Here is a 26,810-nt window from a genome sequence, read left to right as displayed (position 1 = left end):
TTTAAAATTCGGCGATGGTGAATTTTTTAGTTTTGAGGGTCAATTAACAATATCCAAAATATGAACATTTAATAGGTTGCAACTTCCCTATTCCTCCAACTGCCATAAACAACTAAGACAGAAGTCGAAGCTCTTATTTTTCTCTTCCTAACCTTCCCCCAGATTACGCTTTATATTTATACCAAATGTCGTCAATCTGGATTTTTTCGTTTCATTAAACATTGCCCTAAATTTTACTAAAGTGGGTTTTTCTGAAAATATAGAAGTTCCGGTATTTTCGAAGATGAAGATACCGGAATTCAAGATGAAAATACCGGAACACAATCGCCCCTGATTGAATAAAAAAAATTGACGCCCTTCTGATGTGAAATGATCATTTTTCTTTGTATAAAATGCATGCGGGCAGTTCTCAAAAGGTGGGAACAAAAAAGTTAACTTCGAGCAATTTCAAAAATTTTCGAATTCGACATCAATTTTGCTTTTATTCTTTAGTATGCATACCTAGAACACAATATATGAACATGAAAAGACAGCAGGTATTTAAAAATTGTTAATTAGCAAATTAAATCAGCAGTCTGTAGGTAACAGATTTTGGACATTGTTGTCCCGTAGGTAACGGATTTTGGACATCATCATAACGTAAGTTTCACCATTTTGACAATTGTTAATCTGATTTTTAACTTTTCCAATGAAAATTTTATTTACTACTTTTTAAATTTTGCAATTTAATAATAAAGAGGATATTAATGAAATACTTGAATGGCTATACATGCTGCTCCTTACATATAATAAAGTTTTGGAATGATTTTGAAGAAATTGATGCAAGGTTAAAAAAAAGCTTCAAATTAAAAATAATACAATTGTAAAAAGTGACATCAGTTTTAATAATGAATATTTTTTCTAATGTCATAAGAATTAAAATGATGTCTAAAAAAATTATTGAAGAAAGAAATTCGTATTTTTATTTGGAGATCGTTAAATTATGTTTCCAAAAGAAAGAAGAGAAAAAGAATTCTAAAATAATTATGTTTCCAAAAGAAAGAAGAGAAAAAGAATTCTAAAATAATAAAAGCGGGGAAAAAAAAATTGCTAGTGCAGGTGATAAAGTTGCCAAAGCTGGGACAGCTGACAATAAACTACATTTGTCAAATTGGAATTCCCCTCTGGTAACCTTTAGCTTATCGTATACTGTGTTGCCGCCAACAGGGGGTTGCTTGGCGATTTTAGTGCAAAATGGCTTTTGGTTTGATCATAACCAGCAAAAATTTCTACTGTAATTTATGTATTGTTCAATGTGTAACATTAATTATGCAAAATACCAATGGATTAAAGAAGATAACATTATAATAACGTTTTTTATTGAGGTTAGAAGACAGTAGATCATCAAAAATTATGAATAAATGGACAGAATTATCGGCGTCAAGATCGTAACGCCATTTGGACATCTCACATGTACGTTTAAAAAAAATTATTTTTCTTCTAAGATACTGCATAAATACTTATGAAAACACTTTTAAACAATTAAAAATTGATTCTGAGGCTCGATAAACGCCTTTAAAATGAAAACATCATATACTTAGTTCTCAAAAAATAGCATTGTAAAGATCGTAAATTTTGGACATGCATTAAATTTCAAACTTACTATTTTCTTAAATTGTTTACCAAGTGAATAATCTGTCTTTACTTTTGTTATTTGTGTAAAATATTAACAAAAAATTATTCAGTGTAAGATTCATACCTTTAAATTTTTTTTGAAACGTATGGAAATAATTAAAAATAATTTTTCTCTAATGGTACATTCGCTCAGTTAACGTTTTGGTATGTCCAAAATTGCGCCTTTTAGCAAAGAAAATATTTTTTTAAGGGCATTTAAAGAGCATTTTTTCCATAATTTATGTCAATTCTTGTCTCTATACAGTATTATAATTTTACTCAAAAATTTTTGAGTTAATTAAAATGAAAGTTATTTGGTGTTGAAGCTTCAAAGTTGAGGTCTGTGTTTGCTCCCACCTTTTGAGAACTGCCCATGCAAACCTTTTCAAAAAAAAAAAAAAACTACAAGTTTCTTTGGAATTTAAAACTTTTCGTCAAATCATTAAATTGGATTCACAGTTGCTTTAAAACTCTATTTGGCGAGTGAAGCGTTTTCACTGCAATTTAAAATATTTCGCCAAATAAAAAAAAGACATTAAATAATATCTTTCAAATGTAAAAATAATTCCGCAACTCTATTGTTTATCGCCAAACTTTCCCAGCAACCAGGCTATCATGATCCAACCGTCTAACGAAAAAAAAAAACATCGTGTGGAACATTCAAAAATCATGGTCAGAAAAAAAGAAAATGTCGTACATTTCACTCTGATAAAAACAAATCAAAAGTTTCTTTTCTTTCAAAACAAATTGCCAAAACAATGAATTACATTTACGGTTGCTTTAAAACAATCCTAGACTGAACTGCTCAGCACCTAACGCGCCAAGCGACCATGGTACCGGAACCAGGGTTCGTAACTTTTTATATTTTCTTTTTAAAAATAAAAATAGTCTGATTTTTTTCATTTAAGTCAGATTTTTTTGATTTTTTGAAAATGTTCAAAAACTTGTAGATATTAATTACTTTACATTTATAAACATAATATATTTCATACAAAAGATGAATTCATTCAACTTACTTTTAAAATTAAGATAAGTTTTCAAACTATTCAATAATATTTTAAGAATTATAAATATGTTTTAATGCTTAGATAAGATGTGATTGTTTTATTCTTTGCTTAAAGATAAGGTTCTATTATGTACGTTTTTAGTGTAAAATAAGATGTTGAACACCTTTCATAGGGTGAAAGATTTTTTCAAATAGGTGCAGCGGTTCCGGAGATTACCTCGAACATACAAACACACAAAAATCCGCCCTCTCTTTATAATATTAGAATAGATTCAAAAAAAAAATTTTTGACGCATTTTTGTTCTGTTTTTGATATTTTCTCATATAATATAGTTTCTCAAAAAATAGTTTTAGACACTTTCGGACACAAGGGCTGTGAACAGGATGGTAAAATCCTTGCAAACCTTGCTTTCTTTTGCACATATGGGTACGTCCACAGCAATTGAACCTTTTTTCACAAATTTTTTTTTTCATGAAACCTCAAGTGTTATACACCATTTTAATCCTCAGAAATTGATGTTACTGAAAATGTAACTTAAATTTCCACATAGATAAATATACAATGAAAATTTAATGGGAATTAAGATCACTCAATTTTATTTCCACTAAGGCTTAAAATGTTGATTTTGTAAAACTGACTAAGGATCTCCCTTTTTTCAAAAAAAAAATAGATACTTTGCATTTAATTTAATAGAGTATAATCTTATTTATCATATGTATGTAGTTAAAACATTTTTATTATTAATTAATAGCTAATTTCAAGTGCTTAATTAGTGGTCAATACATGCATGTCACAAGAGTAACAAAAACATATCAAAGCTTTAATTTTGAAAAAAACTTTTTAAAATTTTCACCTCAAACTTCATATTTTCTGATTTGTTAATATCAGACACATTTTACACTAAATATTTCATTTTTTTAATCCATAGATTAAGCTCTCTGGGTTGATGTCACAAGAGTAACATTTTACTGTCACAAGAGTAACATTTTGTTCTCAGTAGGTTGACTTCTAAGTAATACTAAAATGAAATCAAATAAATAAGATCAAAATAAAAATAAACAACGATCCTTCAAGTTGAGTAGTTATCTTTCTGATCAGAATAATTCTGAAGTATTTAATTAGACACTTAATCAAGGTGATTAATTCTTAATTATACTTCATCAGTGGATCAATTCTTCAAACACATTATACTTTTAATTATGCTATTAGTATATATTTTCATATACTTTCTAATTGTGTTTTATTTGGAATGTATGAAATATCAGGTTTAGTGAAACAGCTCAACTTATTCATTTTTAGTTTAATATGCACATGGTGTTTGCTTTCTTCTTAGTGTTACCATTACTTAAAATTTCATTTTGGTTTCTACAAGAAGTCTGTTTGCAATGGAGGAAATAGCTCAAAATAAGAGAAAAAATGCTGCAGAGCGTCAGAAATTATGGAGGCAAAGGCACAAAAATGAAAAAGAATATTTGAAGATGAGAAAGAAGCAAAACAAAACATATTATGATAAAATGAAAGGATTGATATCAGAATCTGAAAAGGCTTTGGCAAGAGAAAAGGCGAAGCTTAGGAAAAGAAAAAGTAGAGAATTAGCAAAAGTCAGACATGGTAATGAAACAAAGAAATATTTAACTCCGCAAGCTTTAGGGAGAATGATGAAGCGTATAGAAAGAAAACTTCCAAGATCGCCTACTAAGAAGCTTTCTGTCATTACAAATTTAGCTCAAAAATCTGGTGTAATTCTAAAAACCACCCCAGTTCCTAAAGCTAATGTTTGTTTAACTAGCACAGCGCATAAATTAGTAACCGATTTTTATCTTCGAGATGATATAAGTAGAGTTGATCCTTCAGCTAAAGCTGCATTAGTACGGGGTAAGAAGAATCAAAACAATGCCATAAATCCTAGGCGGTATTTATTATTCACAATAAGGGAAGCTTTCCAAATATTTAAAGACACATTTCCTGACATTAAGATTGGGAAATCATCATTTGCAGCAATGAGACCTAGTTTTGTAAAACCATATAGAGGCATTCCCCAGAACATCTGTATTTGTCGATATCATGAAAATTTCGAAGAAATTTACAAAGCAATAGCAGAGGCATTACCCACCTTTAATGTAGGATCACCTAAGGATTTAATAGATTTTATTTGTTGTGATACATCTTCATTTGAGTGTATGAACTCTGAATGTGTGATTTGCGAAGATAATATAAAAATACTTTTTGAAGAAGTAGATATCCAAAATGAAGAATAGCGTATTAGTTATTTTCAGTGGAAAAGCATTGCTGGACGTTTTGAGAAGATAAAAGTAACTGAAACCATCATTAATGCTTTACATGATTTGAGAAAGCAATTGTACCCTTTTCTGCTTCATTTATTCACTCAATCCTCAACTCAGGCATATTTTCAGTATGCAAAGAGCAACACAAATACTGAAAGTATTGTGTTGCAAGTAGATTTTGCAGAAAACTATACCTGCCTTTATCAAGATGAGATCCAGTCTGCACACTGGTCAAATCCGCAAGTTACTGTTTTTACAGCAGTCATATGGTGTGAAAGTGGCCAAGTGAAATTGTATGCTATTGTTTCTGATAACATAACACATGATAGATTTTCTGTAAATGCATTTCTTCGCAAAATTTTAGAAGACCACCTTAAAGGAAACGCATCTGTAAAAAATGTAAGCATTTTTTCTGATGGTTGTGCAGCACAATTCAAACAAAAATACAATTTTTCTAACATGTCTTTGATTAAATCAGATTACAATTTGAACAAACTTAGTTGGACATTCTTTTCAACAGCGCATGGAAAAGGAGCTGTTGATGGAATTGGTGCTGTTGTTAAAAGATACGTTTGGGGTGAAGTACGTGCTAAAAAAGGAATTGTAAGAAATGCTGCAGACTTCACAAAAATCGTTGATGGAAAAACAAAAGTCAATGTTATCCACATTTCAAACGAAGAAATCGAAACAGCCAAAGAACGTGTGTCACCTCAATGGGAAAAAGTAAAAAGTGTGAAAGGCACGCAAAAAATACATTTTGTTGAAGCAAGGCGCGATGCAATCCACTACAAGCCCTATCCGCAACATCACTCATTCATAAAATATAGATTTAATACCGAAAACATTGATGAAAAAAGTGACAATACTGATGATGACAGTGAGGTTTTACTTAGCTCAGAAGCAAAGAATGAGAAGCTGCAATGTGGTCAATGGGTATCTTTAACATATGATGGTGCATGTTTTTATGGCATGATAACTGCTGTTATGAATGAAGAATACCAGGTTAAGTGTTTGGTCCCAACAAAAATAAAAGGAGTTTTCAAGTTTGAGCCTGATGAGCACAGTATTTGGTACAAAAAAAACCAAATTATAGCTAACGCTGATGCTCCCACCTTAATCAACTCTCGAGGATTTTATAGAATATAATTGTTTTATTATTTATTAAATTTTCCATGCCTTAAAATGTAATAAATGTTTAAAAGTTCTATTATATGAAAATAAATGTATCAAAGTATCAATTTAGTGTCTTAAAAGTGTATCAAATGTTACATTTGTCCAGAAATACTATTTTGGACAAATTGTCACAAGAGTAACGTCACAAGAGTAACACTCTGTTTTTTACAAAAGCAAGTGCAATATGTTAACTTGTAATCAGATAACTTTTTTGCTACTATCCTTTTCAAGAGCAATAATACCTTTGGTAAATCTCTGAATTTCAATCTATTATTCCTGTACAATTCACAGGACTTGTAGCTCAAACTTAAAATTTGAAATTTGCCTTTTCCATTGGTCACAAGAGTAACAAATGTTTAATCTTCTCCCAAGGGAAGCAAAATTTCTTAAATTATAATTCAAATATGTTTTTTTAAGCAAAACACACATGACTTTCTGAAATAATCCTGAATTTTAACCTAAATGTATAATGTGACATAATAATTGGAAATAACCACACAAATTTTCTCTGATGGTCACAAGAGTAACGGTGGACGTACCCATATGCAGAAACATAGGGAAATTTGGTTACTATTATCAAAAAAATATTGATTATAATAAACTAATGCATACAAACAGGGCCGGATAAGCCATAGAGCAGAAGTAGCAAATAAAACAGGCCCTGCGCTCCTGGGGGGATATGCGCTATGAGAAAAAAATCCAGAAAAAAAACTACTTTCCCATACTCTAACCCGTTTAAAACTTCTCTCTCTCTCTTTTTATTTAGATCTAACTTTTCTAAATGTTCAGGGAAATAAATAATCTTATTTTTTCCTTCAAGCGGAGACTCATAACGTATACGAGATAATACCATTCTGACCATTACCATCGGTGCTGGTGATCTGGGAGATTGCTTCTTACGTCATTTGACAGGGGCCAATCCAGGAATTTTTTCTTGCTACCTATTTTTGTGAAAGTATTGCATCATTCTATTTTTGTGAATGTTCTTTTTTATCAGCATTGTTTTTTGTGAACTTTTAGAGGCATCCTCATTTTTGTAAAAGAGAAGTAGAAAAAAGTGAAATTTTAGTTTGAAAAGTGTAAATATCATCTAGTATTATTTTTAACAGGTTTCGTTTTTTAACGGGGAGGGGGGAGCTAAAAACCTAAGAAGTACCAAAAATACCATCGTTATTTCAGCTTAATGGGCTGTGTAATGTATACAATATTGGAAATGATGAGAAAAAACGGTGCCCCAAAATATGTTAAAAGACTGTGATGATATTGCATAAATACACTTTGGCGAGAAACAGCTAAAAATGAGTTAAAATACCACAAAAAGGTTGCTATTCAAGCGATTGTTCATATTAACCAGCTTATAATTTTATTTTATGAGTAAATTTTGTTTTAAACAGAGAAACAAGTTTTATATTTTAAAATGCAAATTTTTGTGAAATTTTCGATGTTTTTGTGAAGCTACTGATTTTATTTCTTGATTTTTTGTGAAAGTACCTATTTCAAAACAAGATTTTTGTGAAGGTACCAAAAAACGGTAGCAAAATCAGCCTGTATTGGGTCCTGTTTGAGGACGGTAAGAGCCTTCAAACTGGCAAAAGATTGAGAACACTCACTGCTTTACAACTCCACATGTGTCCGTTAACCCATTGGTAGAGACGTACCAAGTAGCACTTTGGCCGAGTACCGAATACTCGGCCAAATACCGAATACTCGGGCCAAATACCGAGTACTCGGCCTTTCACTACTCTTCCGAGTTATCGAATACCAATTACACAAATACAAAAGTGACGACCAGCAACAGGCTCTGGGCCCAGCTAGACTGGTCCTAGTCAATTTACAATCCCCAATGAAAATCAATCGCCCTCTTAAAACTATCTACTCCCGTGCTCATTACCACCTCTTCCGGTAAGCTGTTCCAAGGTTGCTGGGGGTAAGGTAAGCTGTTCCAAGGTTGCTGGGGGTAAGGTAAGCTGTTCCATTATGTTTTAAGAAGAACCACCGACACACATGTGATGAATTTTGAACTTATTGGAAGAGTAGTATAGACCTCCTTGTCCATATAACAGTTTTTAAAACTGAATTCCTGCTGAAATTTTATTACGCATTATTTAAAAAACTTAGTTTATGTCAAAAATTTTACAAAAGAATTATTTTTAAAATTAAAAATAAATAAAAGGTATGATTAATCAAGTTGGAATTAAAACAAATTATACCAATATATTATAGTAAAGAATAAATACCTTTGTGCTGAAAAATTAAAATGTCAGTAATCCAACGTTATTAAGCACAAAACTTGCAAATGATTGCAGACACGTGTTTCGGTGTTACAAGGAACACCTTTTTCAATGCAAAGAAGTGTGAGCTTTTGGATGAAAAGTCATCCGAGAAAAGCAACACGGTGGAACAGGAGGGTAGTATAAATATCAAAAAAATAGAAATTAAACAAAACAAAAAAGATAAAATGACACATGGAGACAAAATTTATTATATAATTCCATCAAGGAAAAAACCGTTAAGTAATAAATTTTAAAAGAAAACCCATAAACAATCCTTCACTCTGTTTTTCTGCATTTCTCCATTTGATACATTGCTTCCATACATAGTTTTTCCCGCTGGTAAATTTATTGCTAATTTATTCAGAGTGGTTTCATTTTTGGACTTTTTGCATTGTTTATGGGTTTTCTTTTAAAATTTATTACTTAACGGTTTTTTTTCCTTGATGGAATTATATAATAAATTTTGTCTCCATGTGTCATTTTATCTTTTTGTTTTGTTTAATTTTTATTTTTTTGATATTTATACTACCTCCTGTTCCACCGTGTTGCTTTTCTCGGATGACTTTTCATCCAAAAGCTCACACTTTCTTTGCATTGAAAAAGGTGTTCCTTGTAACACCGAAACACGTGTCTGCAATCATTTGCAAGTTTTGTGCTTAATAACGTTGGATTACTGACATTTCAATATATTATAGTTCTAGTCCGCCAAACATAAATAATTTTTAAAAGCAAATAAAACAAATGTGCAGGAACACTGCAGACCGTGTTTTTGCGTTACAAGGAATGTCTTTTTCTGTGCATAAAATGTGAGCTAAAGAATGTAAAGACATTCGGAAAAAAAATCCGACTTTTGTTCGATGCCTTTAAATCCACGAGCTCAAATTTTGTGCATTAAAAAAGGAATTCCTAGTAACGCCAAAACACGTGTCTGCAGTGTTCCTGCACTGTGCTTTTAAAATTGTTTTATTTCCTTTTATTTTTAAATAACAAAGGTATTTTTATATTTTTTTTAAACTAATTTTTGTTTGTAGCAGAAATCCATTTTTAATATAAAAATTCCATATTTTCTACACTTACCTTTTATGCACAATTTTCAATAAATAAGTTTTATTGACTTTGGGAACATTAAAATAAGAATTTATTTCATTGAAGCATTACAAACTTCATTATTCTCAAAATTTAAATTTGACTTGTAAATTTCAATTTTTAATGATTGGAGAATAATGCTTGAGCTTTTTTTTTTATAAATTTTTATATCTGTCTTGGATAATATTCAATTTTTTGCAACTACTCGGTACGTCTCTACCGACTGGCATCAGAGAATTTGAAGAATAACGATATCTTTAATCACGTCAGAGGAAACACGAAGGTGATGAGGGGGAATCAATGGATGCTTTCCAGAAATTTATCTTAATTAAAGTCTTAAAAACACAATTTTAGTTGATATTTCTTGGTTTTAGGAGAAAAAGCACAGTTAGGTCAGAAAATTTTCAAAACTGACCTAAAAATTACAGTTTTAGCAATGTTTGGTAATGTTAGGAGAACGAAGGATAGGATTCCATGCCTTTTTTTTTGTTTCAAAGTTGAAGTCAATTTTAAGGTATCTTCGCAGATTTAAGATAGTTAAGGATCCTTCCTAAAACTTTCAGCTATTCAAGTCATAAAAAAGGAAATTTAAGAGGTAGTTTGATAACAATAGACAAGGGTCTGGCCAGAGGATATTTGGGTCCGTTAACGGACCCTTCACAAAAATTCGATCAACCAAAACGGACCTTTCACAAAATCCCGATCAAACAAAACGGACCTTTCACAAAATCCCGATCAAACAAAACGGACCCCCCAAAATTCTGATAAACAAGATCGGATCTGTCACAAATTGTTTATTGAAAGAGCAAATCTGAAAGCAAAATAACGCATATTTCTGTATATAAAACGATGATTTTTGGAACCTTTTTTTAAGTCAAATTAGAGGGATCAACTTATGCTCCTGCAAGCGATAAATAATTGCTACTGCCAAATAAATATAATGGTTGTTTGTTTTATCGCAGCTAATTAGCAGCGGTGTTGTTGTAAACTTTTCTGAAAAGGCATTGGTAAGCACTTTTCTCTGCTCATGATTTAATAAACAATAATAATATATATCAGCGAAATGAACTTAGAACTGCAAAGGGATAGTAAGGGTGAGGAAAAAATATGATCGCTTCAGATAGGGTTACTAACTTCAAAATTATCACCACTTAGCGTCTGGCGTTGAACCTTTATAATGACTTGATTAGATAATATTCTCATCATTTTGCCAGCTTGTCAATATTTGCGTTTTTACGGTGCAGTGTGATGTATAATTGTTATTTTGGAAGAAAATTATATGGGTTTTGATTTTTCGATGCTAACAAAGATGATTAACTTTAAATAAACTCTTTTAATTACCGTTTTTTTTTCTTTAGATGTCTGCTGCATTTTGAAAAATGCAATCTTTTAACATCCGATATGAGAATCATATTTTGTTCTTTTTTCAAGCTAACTTCGCTTTATTAGGATTCAAATAAATGAAAAGTCTCTTTATTTCTGTTAGAACTCTCAATTCAAGTTTTTAAAGCAAAATTCCATTTTTTGTTATGAGTCAAAAATTAAAATGCTGAATAGATGGTTTATTTTATTTTATTTTTTGGGTCAGCTGTGTCCACAGATATTAATGATATGTTTTTCATAGGACTCTAAAATGCAATTTTAAAATAATTTTATCAAAAATATTTCTTTTACAAGCCGTTTTTATACTTTTGATGCCTTCACTTTGAGAATTGCGATCTCTTTGCATCCGCTATGGGAATCCGATTTTTCGAATTTTTGATGATTATTACGCTTTGTTAAGAGGTAAACAATTGAAATATCTTTTTATTTTTGTTAAAATAACGGAATTTTTAAGTTTTAAACGAAATTCTGTGCTTTTTTAAGAGTGTCTTGGGTCAAAAAGTTGAATGCTGAACCCTATTCTGAATTTTATTTTATTTATTTATATATTTGTTACAATTATTTTAAGTACTGTACAGAAATATATCTAGTATAATTTAACATAATGTAGAATGCTAGATAAATATTGATACTTGAAAGAGCGATGCCTCCCCCCCCCCCCCCCGCCAAATATCAGAAAAAAAAATCCAGAATGATTTTCTCGACGTAGAAGAGGAAAACACTCATTTTTAAGTTTAATTTATGCAGTTTGTGCCATCTCTAAATTCTTAAATTTCGTTTTAACAAAAAAAAAAAATTTTTTTTGCGAAATTTTTTGATTTTTCACAAAATTATTTGATTTTTCACAAAAAACGGACCCTGTGAAAAATCCTGGACAGACCCCTGATAGAGGAAAAGGGAAGGGGGGTTCTTTCCTGAAATCGTGTTCAAAACTGAAGTCAATTTCAGGCAATCTTTGGAAAGAAAGGGTTTGAGGAATTGACCCATGATATAGCTGAAAACAAAATTTCAAGCTATGTGGGAAATTTGGAGAGGGACGTGGGACTAAATTCCCCCAGAAAAACTTCTAAATTGAAGTTTCAAATCTTTTTAGATTATCACTGGAGACATTATGGGGGGAGGGGAAGAGGGTATTTACCTTGTCAGAAATTGAAATCTTTAAGATGCAGGCTATCTTTAGTACTGACTTGATTTGGAACCCTTCCCCCAAATGTTGAGAAGCTATAGAAGTGCGTAGATACTTTAGAACCCACCTTTAGGATTGGTTCAAAAAAATCCCTTGGAAATTTTTTGAAATTGAAAGCTTAAAAATGCATTTTCAAGGTAATTTTGGGGACGATGGGGAAAGCAAGAGGGTTCAAGAGAATTTAGATTCTAAAAATGCAATTCTAAGCAATTTTTGGGGACAGTAGGGGAAGGAGGATTCTGAAACTCTAAAAGCACAAATCCAAAAAATACATTTTAAAGCTGTCTTTGGCGATGTTAGACAAGATAGGGGGAGAGAGTTACGATCCAGAAATTTTTTGAAAGTGACTAACCGCTATTTCAGGTTTTGTTTGTTAAGTCGGGGGAGAAGAGAGACTAGAAAGTGGCTTTCTTCTTGGGTAATTCCATATCAAATCAACCAATGGTCAAAACGTCATGTGTTTAGATTTTGCTCATTTTTTGTTCCAATGGAGTATTACCACAACAGAGAAAATATACAAGTTTTGGATTTTTTCACTCATTTGTTTTCGAGTTATAATATTTTAAAGTTTTGACGAAGTTAAAAATTTTTCCTGACACGTTTTCTTTAACAGCCGTAATTAAAAAACTATTTGACTCAAAGAGTTAAAACTGGTAGTGTTTTGTTCTGTATTTAATAAGGTTTTATAAAATATATGACATGACCTAGTTATACCTTTTTCTTTTTTTTAACATTTTTTTGAAAAAAAATTTTTTTAATTTAAAAAAACTCGAAATCGAAATTTTAATTTTTTTGAAAAAAATTTATGTTATTAAGTCTTACTTTAGCAACATTTATGCAAAATTTCATGATGGCATTATTGTGGTATCATAAGAAAAAAAATATTTCCTCTTTCAACATCTTTATTCATGTAACAATTCATGCTGCTTGATCAGCTGGATGATCCAAAGGGGATGGAGGGATGCCAAAGACTGCAATTAAGATTTTTAAAGGGATGTTTAAGGGGCATTTTTCTCTGTAAAGAGGTTTCATTCCTGTGGGGGGGGGGGGCTGTACAGTATTTGAGGAGGTTTTATTGGCACCCTTGGCTTGATTCCTATATATATGTACAGATGTTTATTTATACAGAAATATATATATATATATATATATATATATATATGCAGGTTTTTTTAAATAGCCAAGAATTAAAATTTATTAACTGAAAATATATTAGTCATGGCAAATGGTCCGTAATCGAAAGTGTTGAAATAATTCAGTAAAGCAAAGGTCTCCAATCAACATTTTTTCAATCCTATGTTCATGGGTTGATAGAGTAGAAGGGCTTGACCATCATGAGTCATGCTTCAGCACCTACATCCATGCTACTCATGCCGTAAGTAGCCACTCTCACTCATCAGCTGCCTGCTGTAATGAGCCCTTAGGCTTTCTCCTGGTGTAACATGAAACCCGTCTGCTTTCTCCCACTACAGAGGCATTGAAATCTTCAGTACTTTGTATGTTCTTGGGCAGTGCACATTCTAAATTTTACTGCTTGCTTTCTTTGAGAATTTTTTTTCCAATTTTTATTGTTATTTTAATGTTAAATTTATGCATATTTTTGTTGTTAAGAGCCAACGTTCAGTTGAAAATGGATAAACAGTGGAGCATATTTTGCTGCAATCCATTTAAAAAGGAAGGACATTGGGGGAAAAAAGATCTAAGAACTGCAAGCTTGTGGGTGACAACACTAACATATGGCATTGAAGAAGGAATGAAAATTTGTACTGCTTGTCGCATACAATTAAGTAAGCAAAAACATTCTTCAGTTCCAGAAATTGATGATATTATGAGTGAGTTCAGCAAAGATCCGAAACCAGGCTCTAGTACACAGGATCCAGAGTTCATGAGCCCTCATAATGGGGATGTACAGTTTGAAGAAATTGTGGGCTATATTGCTTGTGCTTATGACAGCAAATGGTGAATAGGATATTTAGTTCAAAAGATCAGGTAGAAGAAGAAATCCAGGTTTCTTTCCTTCATCCTAGAGAACCATCATCATTCATTTATCCAAGAAAAGCAGACATTTTGACCATTCCTAAAAATTTTGTTCTGTGCAAATTACATCCTGTCACTGCTACAAGCAAAACATACCAAGTCTCGAAAGAGGAGATGGCAAAAGCAACTGAAATCTTACATAAGAAGAAAGTATATCTATACTAGGACTTACAAATTGAAATCTATAGTGTAGCAAAGTGAGTTAGCCACATCTCAAACTGCTTCTTAATGGGCTTAAAAAAATATTAAATTTTATACTGTAGCAATTAAATTATATATAAATAAAACTTAAATTTGCTTTTAAAATATGGCTGAAAAAGCTTCAATAACTTTTAAATTGAAGTTTTCAAATTTAAATAAAATTTAGATTTTTTATTCAATAATAAATATTTTTTTCACCTAAAAAATTGTTTGAACCTGTTAATGTGCTTGCAATACTGCCAAGTACTTGTTTTTCTATGCAATAGTACCGGTTTAAACTTTAACTACTTTTCATTAGAGCAAATGTTTTTTTTACAAATAAAATTAAAGCAACTGTTTGAAAGAGAAATTTTTTCTCCATGATACCACAAAAATGCCATCAGGAAATTTTGAATTTATATTGCTTAAAGAAGACTAAGTACCCTGTTTTTTTTTCTTCTTTTTTTTTCAAGGAAATTAAAAAATTTTGAATTTTTACAAAAAAATTTTTTCAAATAAATGTTTTTTTTTAACTAGGTTTTGTTATATATTTTTTAAAACCTCCTAAAATACTGAACAAAACAGCACAAGTTTTAACCTTTTAAATCAATTAGTTCTTTGATAATAGCCTTTTAAAGATTACTAAATGATGTAAAATTTATGATGCTTCCAGAGTTAAAAAAATTTATAACTTTGGAAAGAATTGTTGAAAAAATTTGAAACTTCAGATTTGTCATCATGGAGATGTGTATCATACACAGATAAAAAATCATTACATTCTAAACATTGGCCTTAAAAATTTATTTTTTATTGGTGGTTTTGACATGGAATGACCCATTAAAGCACTGTTGAAAGAGGAAAAAAAAATTTTCTGCATGATACCAAAAGAATGCCATCTTAAAATTTTGAACAAATGTTGCTAACAAATAGCTAAGTAACATATATTTTTTTTCAAGAAAATTAAAAATTTCGATTTTGAATTTTTACAAATTAAAAAAAAACTTTTTTATTAAAAAAATTTAAAAAAATTTTTTTAGCAACTGGGCTTTGCTATACATTTTTGAAAACCTTATAAAAGACTGAACAAAACAGCACCAATTGTAGACTTCTAAGTCAAATAGTACTCTAATAATAATCCTCTTAAGATTTTAATCAATGCAAAATTTCGGATTCCTCCAAAATTTAAAAAATGCATAACTTTGCAAAGAATTGTTCAAAAAATTTGAAACTTCAGTTTTTTCATCCTGGAGGTAAGTATAATAAACAGACAAAAAATCATAACAATCCAAAACATTGACCTTCAAAATTTATTTTTTATTGGTTGATTTGATATGGAATGATCCTCTTAAAGCTTTCGAAATTAGAGTCTTGAAAAGCTAATTATTAGTCATCCTAGACTCAATTTGGTCTCTTAACTTCATGTCAATTTGTCACTCTCAAAAACTGCATTCAGCAACACGAGCCCGTAGACCCGGCACTGTAAACAGCAACCAGCAAAATTAACTGAACTTGACATAAGAGAAGAAAAAGCTTCTTAGATTGTTTACACTTATGATGAGCAAAATAAATAAATAATTAGGAGAGTTATTTCTTGACGAACAAAAATAATTACGTGTAGAAGAAAGGCTTTAAACTTCATTTTTTTTCTCTGAGGAGGAGGGGGCAAAAAGCGCATCAATTCCATTTCTTGTGCATCATCAAAGGTAGTCTAAAACTTTTTTATTGAAATTTGAGACATTCACGAAGAAAATAGTCTAACCTTATTGAAAACCCGCTAAAACTGCTTTTGGAACTTCGTTATCGAAGAATTTAAATGGGTGAAATCCCGAGCCCGACCCAACTCTAGATCGTCATCACATTGCCTACACTTGCGTATTTCAGACTACAATTTCAAAAAAAATTCCAACAGAGTGTATCTCTCTCCCTCAAACATTGTTAACGATGGTCTAATATGTATTTTTGAGATTTATACTTCGAAAATTTTCCGGGTTGCCTTGGAGAGTCCCTGAACCCCATCCCATACCGAATCGTTACCAGCCATGGCCCACAATCACGTTTTCAACACTTCAATTTCGAGAAATCTCCAGGGAATGACTTTCATGACCTTCCCCTAAAGGTCAAGATTTACGGTCGCCACTCGCCACGTGGCGACTCAGTTTTCAAAATTGGCGACCCCAAAAAATTTCTACAGTCGCCAACTTTTTTGGGGGGTTATTTTTAATTTAGATCCCAAGAAAAGAATTTCAGTGCATCAGTACTATAAGGATTCACCGATAGAGATCGTACTCCGACTAAATGTTGTTTATTTTACAAAGCTTGCATGTTCTTTCTCACTGCCTGCCTGTATGTTGGTTATTTTACGATGCTTGAATGCTCCTCTTACGCGATTTAAGCCATGTAAAAAAAGCAAGAATACAGTGAATTAGGAAGCCATTTGCTCAAGATTAGAGCGTTTGCTCCTTTGTCTTGACTCTTTGTTTTTCAAGTAATTAGCGTACTATAATCATGATTTCAAGAAGAAATCATTGTATTTTAGATTATATTTCAGATTAATTTTGATTATTTCTTCAAAGTAATAACCTTTTCACGTTTAGTTGCTCAAATGGTATATTAAATTTATTATTTTTTTTTTACACCGCCTCCGATTATGCGAAACTTTTTTTTTTCTTCAGGCCCATTTTAGAACCTGCAGATTATAGGCCGTCCGCGGATAATGCACAGGAAAATACGGTTATTAAACGGGGTTCGTACGCTCCGGAGAACCTGGAATCGTCATGGAAAACGACATAGTTAAAAATGTCAGGGAAATTTCAAATTTTGCCCCCCCCCATTTTTTTTTTTGCAATTTTTTTCTCAGGGAATTTTGTACCTATAGTTCTAATCTTCGTTTTTATCGATGTTTCCTGAAAAAAAAAATATAAAAGTTTTGAGGCAAAATGACGCTGGCAATAAAATAAAAAAGGACCGCGGACGCCATTTTTGCCCCTCAATAGTTCCAAAGAAAAAAATTCCTAGGGTGAACAGGAATTATGCACAAATTTAACGGGAGAGAAACATTTTCCTGCATCTAAGCACAAGCCTGCGGATGGTAGGGTCAATTGTTAAAATCTTTTTTAATCGAAAAGTCTTTTCAGCTACGAATGAAACGTAGTCGCCATTTTTGGTCATTTATAAGATGGAAGTAGACACGATGCTTAAATGTCTAAGTTTCCAAAAACAAAGCAAGAATTGGATGTTTTCTTTAACTGCAAACTAATGAAAAACAACGCAAAATGTGCTGCAACTTGTTTTTTTTTTTTTTCTTTAAAATTTATTTTAAATATGTAATTTTCTTGAGAAATGAAAATTTTGTTCTTAAAACTTAATCTTATCCTCATTGCCTTGGACGCAAATGTGCTAGAAACTTTTCAACTGAATTGTAGTTTCACGAAGATTCCCTTCATAGTCATCCTAACATGGAGATGCTGCGTATGGAACGTAGTCGCTATGTTTGGTCATACCTTTAGTTCAAATAATGCAAAAAGAATGTTTTTTTTTTTGGAAATATATTCTTGGTAAATGCCAAATTGTATATTTACTGGAGGAGGTTTGTAGTTAATTATTTTTATGCCAAAAAAAAAAAAAATCTTAATTATTGAAAAAAATCAAATCATATGTTTATCTAATATTTTTTCGATTTCCTTCGTGCTAATTTTCTTACAGTTAATTCTTTTCATTAAACTAGTTACCTGAAAAGTGCATGTTGATTTTTACTACCATGGCATTTGCAATGATTTACAAAAAGATTTTAAAGGAATTTGTTGTTGTTTTTATGGGAAATACTTTTTTTTTTTCACTGTGTACACTACTTTATTTTTGGTTTAATGATTTTTTATATTTCTTGTTAGCATTCCTTTAGCATCACTTTCATAATATTTGTTTCAAGAAATACAAATTGAAATCGCCCCCCCCCCCCCCCCCATTCTTGTACTAGAGCGCTGTTTTCAAAACCCGAAAAACTGGTGGCCACCAAATTTTTTGAGTCTAGTGGCCATTGGCCACTTGAAAATTTTCTGAATCTTGAGGTCTACCTTCCCCCCTCCGTTCCAAACTCTCCAAAGATCGTATGAAATTACCTTTTAAGAGTCTATAATGTCAAAAGTTTTCTGCTTAAAATTGAGTTTTTAGAATTATAAGTTTGAAATTTTTCCAAATGGACCTCCTTGAACACCCCTTTTCCTTCTCTCAACAACATCATTAAATGTCATCTACAATTTCATTTAAGACTTCAATTTTAAAAAATTGCCTGGAAAAAGTCGCTGTGAATCAAAATTTCTTCCTGTAATCTTGCAGAAGAACAAAGATGGGGTACAATCGAGTTTTTTGATTTCGGTTTCGGCCTCCCCGAACTTTCTCTGTTCCCAATGTCATCAGGGGTCGCTAGAATTGTGTTTTTAGTTTTGAAATATTGAAAATTTTACAGGGATAAGCCCCGGACCCCTTCTTTTTATATCCTCAACAAATTGCATTTTTGGATTTGGCTAAAACGTGTAGTGACTGGGGACTGAATTATAAGAGGGATATAAATCTAGTAAAGCTCTAAAATGATATCCATATACAATGTATTCATACCTGTATGTATTATAAGTGCACCTTCCGTGAAGAAGTTTATTATATCTTACAAAAGCGAGGGCCCTTGGAAACATTTGCTATGGGCCCCCTTGCTGGCTTAATGTGGCACTACATACAAATTGAAATTTTAATCAAGAATTTTACTTCTATGTAACTAGATTAAAACCAGCTGCATAAATTGAATGTTCTCCATTGCATAAATTGAATGTTCTCCATTGCATAAATTGAATGTTCTCCATTGAATGAATGTTCAATACAAAACATTACTTTGATACATTTTATTCTGTTTTTGATGTTTTCTCACAGAATAAAATTTTTCTAAAGTTATAATTTCGGACACTTTTGTACAGTTTTGGACAGGATGGTAAAAATCAGGGTTTTTACTGTAGTGTCCAAAACCTTGCCAACCCTGATATAAAGTTCTCCCAAAACTTGGAAGAAGCATTGCCCCCCTATGCTGTGCCATACTGCTATGGGGTGGCAAAACGACCAATACATTCATTTGCTATTAATTTATTGATAAAAAAATATAAAAAGTGATATCACTAAATATCGCCTGAAATTTGGATTAAGTCCTCATTTCCGGAAATTTTTCAAGAAACGGCCACCAAACCTTTCTTCCATCACCAAAGATTGTCTAAATTAGCATTTGTTGATCTACCATTTCGAAATTTGTATGAACTAAAGTCCTGACCCCCCCCCCCCCCCCACCCCCCGAAAAAAAACACCAAAGAACATCTAAAATTACATTTTTTTACATTAAAACTTTGAAAAACAGCGGGAATATTTCTCTAAACTTCAATTCGTTCCTTCCATTTTAAAAATGATGGATACATTTGAAACCACATTACATAAAAATAAGTGAACAGGCAAAGTAGGTTTCTCTTCTTCCCTCCTACAAAATGTGTTTCACACATCTAAAATTTTTCAAGGCTTATTTTCACGCTTTGAAAATATTCCTCGCAAAATCTCTGATGCAGTTAATGCAAAAAATGCTTGGATTAAAACACTCACTATTGGTTTCATTACTAGTCAATATCTAATTGAATAATAAAGTTGTACATTACTTTTTTTCTGCATATCAACAGAAAATTTAAACAATATAAACATTTTTAACTAACCGTTAACCGGTTTTCTACAGACTGAACATTTCAATAACAAATGCCCCACCCATTGTTCAAAGTAAAGAGAGAATTTAATTGAAAGAAATGAACCTATACTCGAGAAGTGAGAAAAATAAAACTGTATTTAACATATTTTTCCATCAAAACACTCATCACAAACAAAACTTCAAGGGCAAAGAGGTAGGCATTGAAAAATCAGGGTTATAGTTTCATATACATGACGTCACATAATCAGAAAACAAAACAGTTTTTTCCCCAAAGAAGTATACAACACTTGCACTTTTATCTATCATGTGGATTTTAATTACAAAAAAGTGGGTTTTTCATTACTCCCCACGTTATAATCATGATTACATTTAAATGGAACCACGTTTGAATATACGCAAGGTATATCTGGATTTCAATTCTAAAACTTATTTAATGGCGAACGTTGAATTTTTGTATCTTAGTAAAACCACACCATATGATTTTGCTATGCTCTTCAAAACAGGCACAAAACACGTCACTTTTTTTTTATAAGCACGACCTGCCCATATAATAGTTTTTTTTTCCCCCCTTTCTCCCTTTTTTTAAGTGTTAATGTTAAAATGCGATTTGTGTCTAATTTAGTGTCACAACTTCGCTTAAAATAAGTTGAAGCTTACTTTGACATAAAAAAAATCATGCAGTATCTGTCAAATAATTGAAAGCATTCATAAGGAGTCAACGGTCAATGAAAGATTCTTTCGATTCTCAGAATCATGAGCGTGTAGCATGAATTTGAAAAAAATATATTTGTGTCATGCCCCTGCAAAGTGTCATACTTTCCTGCACTAAGGGTCATTTTTCCCGCTTCGCAAAGCTGGTACATATTTCACTTTCGTTAGGAAATCAAGTCTCAGTCATAATGACCTCATTTTTCTTATCTCTTCCTTTTGAAAGCATTTTTTCCTAGCAAAGTTAAAGACTTACCTTAATGATTAGTTCTATCTCTGGAACTTCCAGACAATCACTGTTTTGATCGTTAATATCTTCAGCCATCAGAATCACTTTCACAATTACAAAAATTTCAGACTAAAAACAGCAGAACTAAAGGCAGAATTCTCCTCCCGACATGCGTACATGAAACAGAGCATGCGCAGCGCACTTCTCAAAAAGTTTGTTGTAGTACTTTTCCTGTTTTTATTTTCAAACATAATACAGGTCATTTAACAAATTTGTGTAAATCGTTATTTCCTTTTCCATTGATTTTAAAATAGATAATTATCTTAAATATTCAGATTTCACACAAAAAAATTTAATTCCATAGAACAAAAAGTTTTCCCAGATTACACCACAGAAGGACACTTTTGATCATGCACGTGCTGAAAATAAAAAGAGTTGATTGGAAGAAATATTCATATAAGAAGTACTGTTCAGTGTTTAATTAAATTGTTTCATTTATTGAAGTATTTGATGAGTTTTAAACAAAAAGAACAAAGAGGTATGGTGACAAGACTTTACTCTCAGGCTACATTCGGAAACAGGCACCGGTCGCATCGGTGCCACCGCAGTGGGTCGAAACGGTTGATTCCCAAAATGTGTTGGGATTCGATAGTTTCCGAACGCTTGCGATGGCACAAAACTACGTTTTCATATAGGGACTCTAGGTGGCACCGGTGCGACCGGTGCCTATTTCAGAATATAGCCCCAACTACAGAAATGGGGACAAAACGTCTATATTATATGTCCCCCATTGAAATACACTGCTCCACATTGCAAATTCATCACCAAGAAGGAGTGTTCAGAAATTTATGCAAATTTTAGAGTAGACGGACATCACTGAGTTATATGTAAATGATGTGAAATGCGCAGCTCTCCGACGCACGTGGAGTAAGATATAAGGGAAGGAACTTGCAGAATGGGCAATATTCGTGTCGTTATTTCTGACTGGAGAATTATCGAAGAAATTTTGTTTTTGTCTTGGAGGATACGTGTAACACGAGAGAATGCCAGGCCGCCGTCAATGAAGGCACTTCCAGCAGATAGACGATTTTACGAGGGGTATGGTGACCGGACTGAGAAGGGGAGGTTGGTCCGTACGTCAAATCGCAGCTGATACCCACGTAGGTGCGAGCATGGTGCATCGGCTGTGCCGAAGATGGTTGGAACAATGAAATACGACAAGATTGAGGGGTGCCGGGGCAGCCAGAGTGACGTCAGAACGCGTGGATCGACGCATCCGTCGACAAGCTGTAGCAGACCCACAAGTCACTTGTTCCTCGATTCTGCAGCAGGTGCAAGATACCCTGAATGTTCCCGTGTCAACCAGAACCATTTCCCGTCGTTTGGTCGTATGTGGTCTGCAATCACGGCGCCCGCTAAGAAGACTGCCATTGACCTCACAACATATAGACAGCAACGTTTAGTATGGTGCCGGACTAGAACGACGTGGATGACAAAATGGCGAAATTTCGAGTTCTCGAATGAATCCCGCTTCTGTTTATCCAGTGATAGTCGCCGCATATGTGTGTGGCGTCGACGTGGAGACAGATCTAATCCGGCAGTAACTGTGGAACGTTCCACCGCACGACAACGTGGCATATACTGGTTTGGGGCGCAATCGCGTACAATTCCATATCACCTCTAGTTCGTATTCAAGGCACTATGACGGCTCAACAATACTTGGATAATGTGCTGCGGCCAGTGGCAATCTTACCTTCAAGGGCTACCTAATGCAATTTTTCAGCAGGATAACGCACGACCACACAGTGCTCGTATCTGCCAACATGCTCTCCGAAGCACACAGATGCTTCCCTGGCCACCATACTCTCCTGATTTGTTACCAATCGAACATGTGTGGGATGTGATTGGACGCCGTTTGCAGACTCTCTCCCTGCCTCGTTCAGAAGACGAACTGTGGCAAATGGTTGAAAGGGAAAGGAGAGCCATCCCTCTGGACACCATCCGCACCCTTATTGTCTCTATGCCTAGACGTGTTTCTTCGTGTATCGCTGTCCGCGGTGGTCCAACATCCTACTGAGCCGACGCCGTTCTCGCTCTGTATTCTGCCTATCATTTTGAAATTAAGATCATTTATTATTCCTTGCTGTCTCTGTCTTTTTTCCAAATTTCATCACTTTCTGAACACACCTTCTTGGTGTTGCATTTTCAATGTCGAGCAGTGTCATAGGCGTCGGAAGCGGGGGAGCTGGGGGAGCTTGAGCTCCCTCTATAATGTTTCAGACCGGCTCAGCTCCCCCGGAAAAATTCTAACCATATAGCTTTTTGCAGTACATTGTCTACCTCAAACCTGATTTCAAAAATGAGATCTACCTTTTTTCGGAATTTCCACATAATAACCAGCAAAGAAAGAGGAGAGATGGAATGTTCAGTACGGTCAGTACATTTGGGTTTCCCTCTTTTCAAACATCTCGATTCCCGGAAGAAAAAGAAAAGTATTAAAGACAAGTTATCTACATAGGGGTGTTTTCCGCCCTCTCCACTTTGAGCTCGTCTTTCGCAATAGTATAACACATTACACTAGCTCAGTTTAATGTTCTTAGTTTTGCATGCCATTTGTATCTCACCACACTTTCACTAAAAAGAGATAATCGTGAGCCAGTTTTGTATTTAAATATGAAGGTGCTCCAAACACGTATCAAAAAGAAGGTTTCTAAGGTAAACAACATCTGACCTTCCGGACACTATCTAAAGAATCTCCGGCGAATCCTTTTAAATTCGTTGATTAAAACACACTTGCAAAATATGAAACGAAAGTTAAATTAAAATACTGAGTGGTCATATAATATTTTAGTTTATTGCAATTATCAAAAAAAAAAAAAAAAAAAAGAAAAGAAAGAAAGAAAAAAGCCAAATTTACCAACAAATTTATTTAGCATTTTTATCCATTGTTTCTTTCTTTTTTTTATCTTTTTCATTTCTTCATAAAAAGTTCAGCCCCGACCAAAGAAAATTCTTTAGCGAGTTCTCAAAAGTTTAGCAATGTAGTTATAGAACAAAAAATAGTTCTAAACTAATTTTCGAGGGATTATGATCGTATGTTTCGGGTGTTAAATTCCACGTTTCGATCAAAAGATACGATCAGATTGCGAAAATATCATTATTCGATAGTTTATCGAAACCAAAAGCAATCTTCTGTCAGGGGACATAGACTAAAAGCCTAATATACATATTCTTCGAATAAATTTTTAAAATTCTATAAAAGTTCTATTTATTATTTTTGATTGAAAATATTGTTAGAAGAAACAACCTAAATCAGTAACATACCCAGAAATTACTTTTGCGGATACACATCATTGCTGTGATAAAAAAACACACACACAATTTCCAGAACTATCCCACGGTAGAAACTAAAAAACTTTTTATCCATTATTTTGTTATATTTAAACTGTGAGGGATTGATTTTTTCATGAAGTTAAAAGTTTTCAAAGATAAATATAATTTAAAGAATTCTAAGGTACTACGACACAGAAACAAAAATTCTCACTAATCAAAATCGGCGAAATCTCCATTAGAATATTTATAAAAAAAAAACTTTAATAATTGTAAACACTGTTACGATGTTAAAAACTGCGAGTTTATTGAAAAAAAATTTTTTTTTGAACATTTAGACTTTATGAAGTTACATTTATTCTTTTTTTTTTTTTTTTTTCGTTTTCTCAAAATTAAGGGTTTTTTTTTTTTTTTTTTTTTTTTTTTTTTGTCACAGATATGTTTTTATGCTAAAAAAATGCATGTGGAAGAGAGCACTCGAGCACCCCTCAAAATGTTTGAGGTTCTGGGGAACTTTTTCATATCCATTTTCACGATTAAAAATGTTCCTTTTCACTTATTATTGTTAGAAAAAAAGCACCAACAATATTTCATAGTTTCTCTGAAGTACTTTTACTAACATTTATCTGAACTATACAACGAACGTTTTATTTAAACATATTTCAGGCGCACTGTTTCTCTTCTCCTCTGTTTCTAGTTCTCATAAAAGAAAGTCTTCTAAATGCTACGCTGCAGAAGCCTTCCCCTACCTCCTAAATTATTAAAAAGCGTTGCAATGTTCGTTTTTAGAGAGCGATTTCCTGAAAATTCCCGGAAGAGAACCCATGACTGAACACACCTTGCTCTCCAAAATATGATAGATTATATAATATTCCGTTCAATTTCAAAACATTGCTATGCCTCTAACATTAACAAATATGATCAATCTCGAATAATTTTCGGAGAGCGACACACGAAACTCCTCTCTGATATCAAAAAAGAAGGATGAAAATTCAGTTTTTAAAACTACAATTTCTAAAACTTTAAGGGGAAGGAATCTTTTCGAATAACCTCATTGAGGAACGCTCTCTAAGACTTCAGTTTCTAAAAAATTCCAGAGAGCTCTAGAACCTATCCCTTTCCCTGACATCATTGAAGACTGTCTTCAATTGCGTTTTTGGAACTTCAATTTTGAAATATTGGGAAAGAGATGTAAATCGATCGAGGACAATCCTTCAGTCATATCATTTCCCCTAACGTCATAAATATGGTCAGAATTTGCGCTTTAAAGACATAAATTCCAAAAAATTTCCACGGAGGGCATTCGAACATTTTCTCTCCTTAACATTACCAAAGACCGTCTAAACTACGTTTTTAGAACTAAGATTTCGGAAATTATCCGGGGCTGAAGCCCCAGGACCCCCCTATTGATATGTGCTCATCTTCGAGAAGTGACCGACCCCCTTCCAAAAAAACCAGAAGTTTTATCACCTCATTCTTTCCATATACTATTGAGGCGATGAGAAGCAAGAGGATGTAAGTAGCAAAATTAAAAATTTGGAACCAGTACAAATAGTAGAGGAACCTTTCCTCTGTCTTGGGGTGAGAGTTAATACTAGTAGCTCTGGTTGGTGCTGCTGTACAGCATGATTTAGAAAAAATATCAATGAAGGCTTACCTGAGACGTCATCTTTAAACGCGTTTTACTCAAAACTTGAAGATGTCTACTTACATCCCTTTGTTTCTCACTGCCTCAATTTATATATTAGATATGATTGAAAACATTACTGGGAGCGAAAGAGAAAGGAAGACGAAAGGATAGACAATCATTTCAAATAAGAAAATTTTTTCAAGTGCTCCCCCCCCCTCCCCGCCAAAAAAAAAAAAAAATCTGGTGGCGCTACTGCTTCTGTCCCTTGAATCCCTATCATCAGCCCCAGCTCCCCCTACGTTTATATACTTGATACGCCTCTGAGCAGTGTAAGTCATGACATAACTGGGGAAGAAACCACAGCTAAAGCAGTCTTGGAGAGAAGAAAATCTAGTTTCGTCCACACAACACAGCTGTTATAATTATTAAGTTATTTAATTTAATTTATTTCGTTCATACGCATTTTAAAGTAATCTAAAGCTCCTAAATTTCATATTTTTTAAACAATATTGCTTTTTATGCTTCTGCTTTTGAGCAGGTGAGAATTCAGAGAGTGGAGGGTCATGACCCTTCTTAAGACACCAAATATAGCTTAAACCCTAGTAGCACATGTCGTAGGAGGAAATCGTAGAAATCACCAATACTATATCAGGGTCGCTCCGTCCCTATGTTCGAGGTCGTGCAGCCACGACGGCGCCAGAGTCAAAAAGGCGCCGAGCTTTACCAATCAAAAATGCTCCAAAAAATGGGGAGAATCTCTCTTCCAAAAAAAAAAAAAAAAAATCAAACTGAATTTTTCGTTAAATCCAGGGCCTGATCCTGGCAAAATTTGGTGCCCCTCTCCAGTGGCGTAGCTACACTTTCTGCCGCCCGGGGCGGTTCTTCAATTTGCGGACCTATTAATGGTAAATAGCTAATACATTAAAGA

At 33.1% G+C, this 26,810-nt stretch overlaps 1 protein-coding gene across 1 annotated transcript in view; it reads right to left on the bottom strand.

Annotated features, from left to right (window-relative positions):
- The window catches only part of LOC129218021 (chloride intracellular channel exc-4-like), a 68,208-nt gene extending 47,118 nt beyond the window's left edge, over positions 1–21,090 (bottom strand). The window contains exon 1 of the mRNA XM_054852199.1: positions 20,950–21,090. Within this exon, the coding sequence (XP_054708174.1) occupies positions 20,950–21,018 (69 nt within the window). The 5' untranslated portion in view covers positions 21,019–21,090. The remainder of the gene's footprint in view (positions 1–20,949) is intronic.
- Between the last annotated feature and the right edge of the window lie 5,720 nt (positions 21,091–26,810).

Source organism: Uloborus diversus, chromosome 3, assembly GCF_026930045.1.
Source record: "Uloborus diversus isolate 005 chromosome 3, Udiv.v.3.1, whole genome shotgun sequence".
NCBI lineage: Eukaryota > Metazoa > Arthropoda > Arachnida > Araneae > Uloboridae > Uloborus > Uloborus diversus.
The sequence above is the reverse complement of the archived record's forward strand: the minus strand, read 5'-3'. Positions and strand labels throughout refer to the sequence as shown.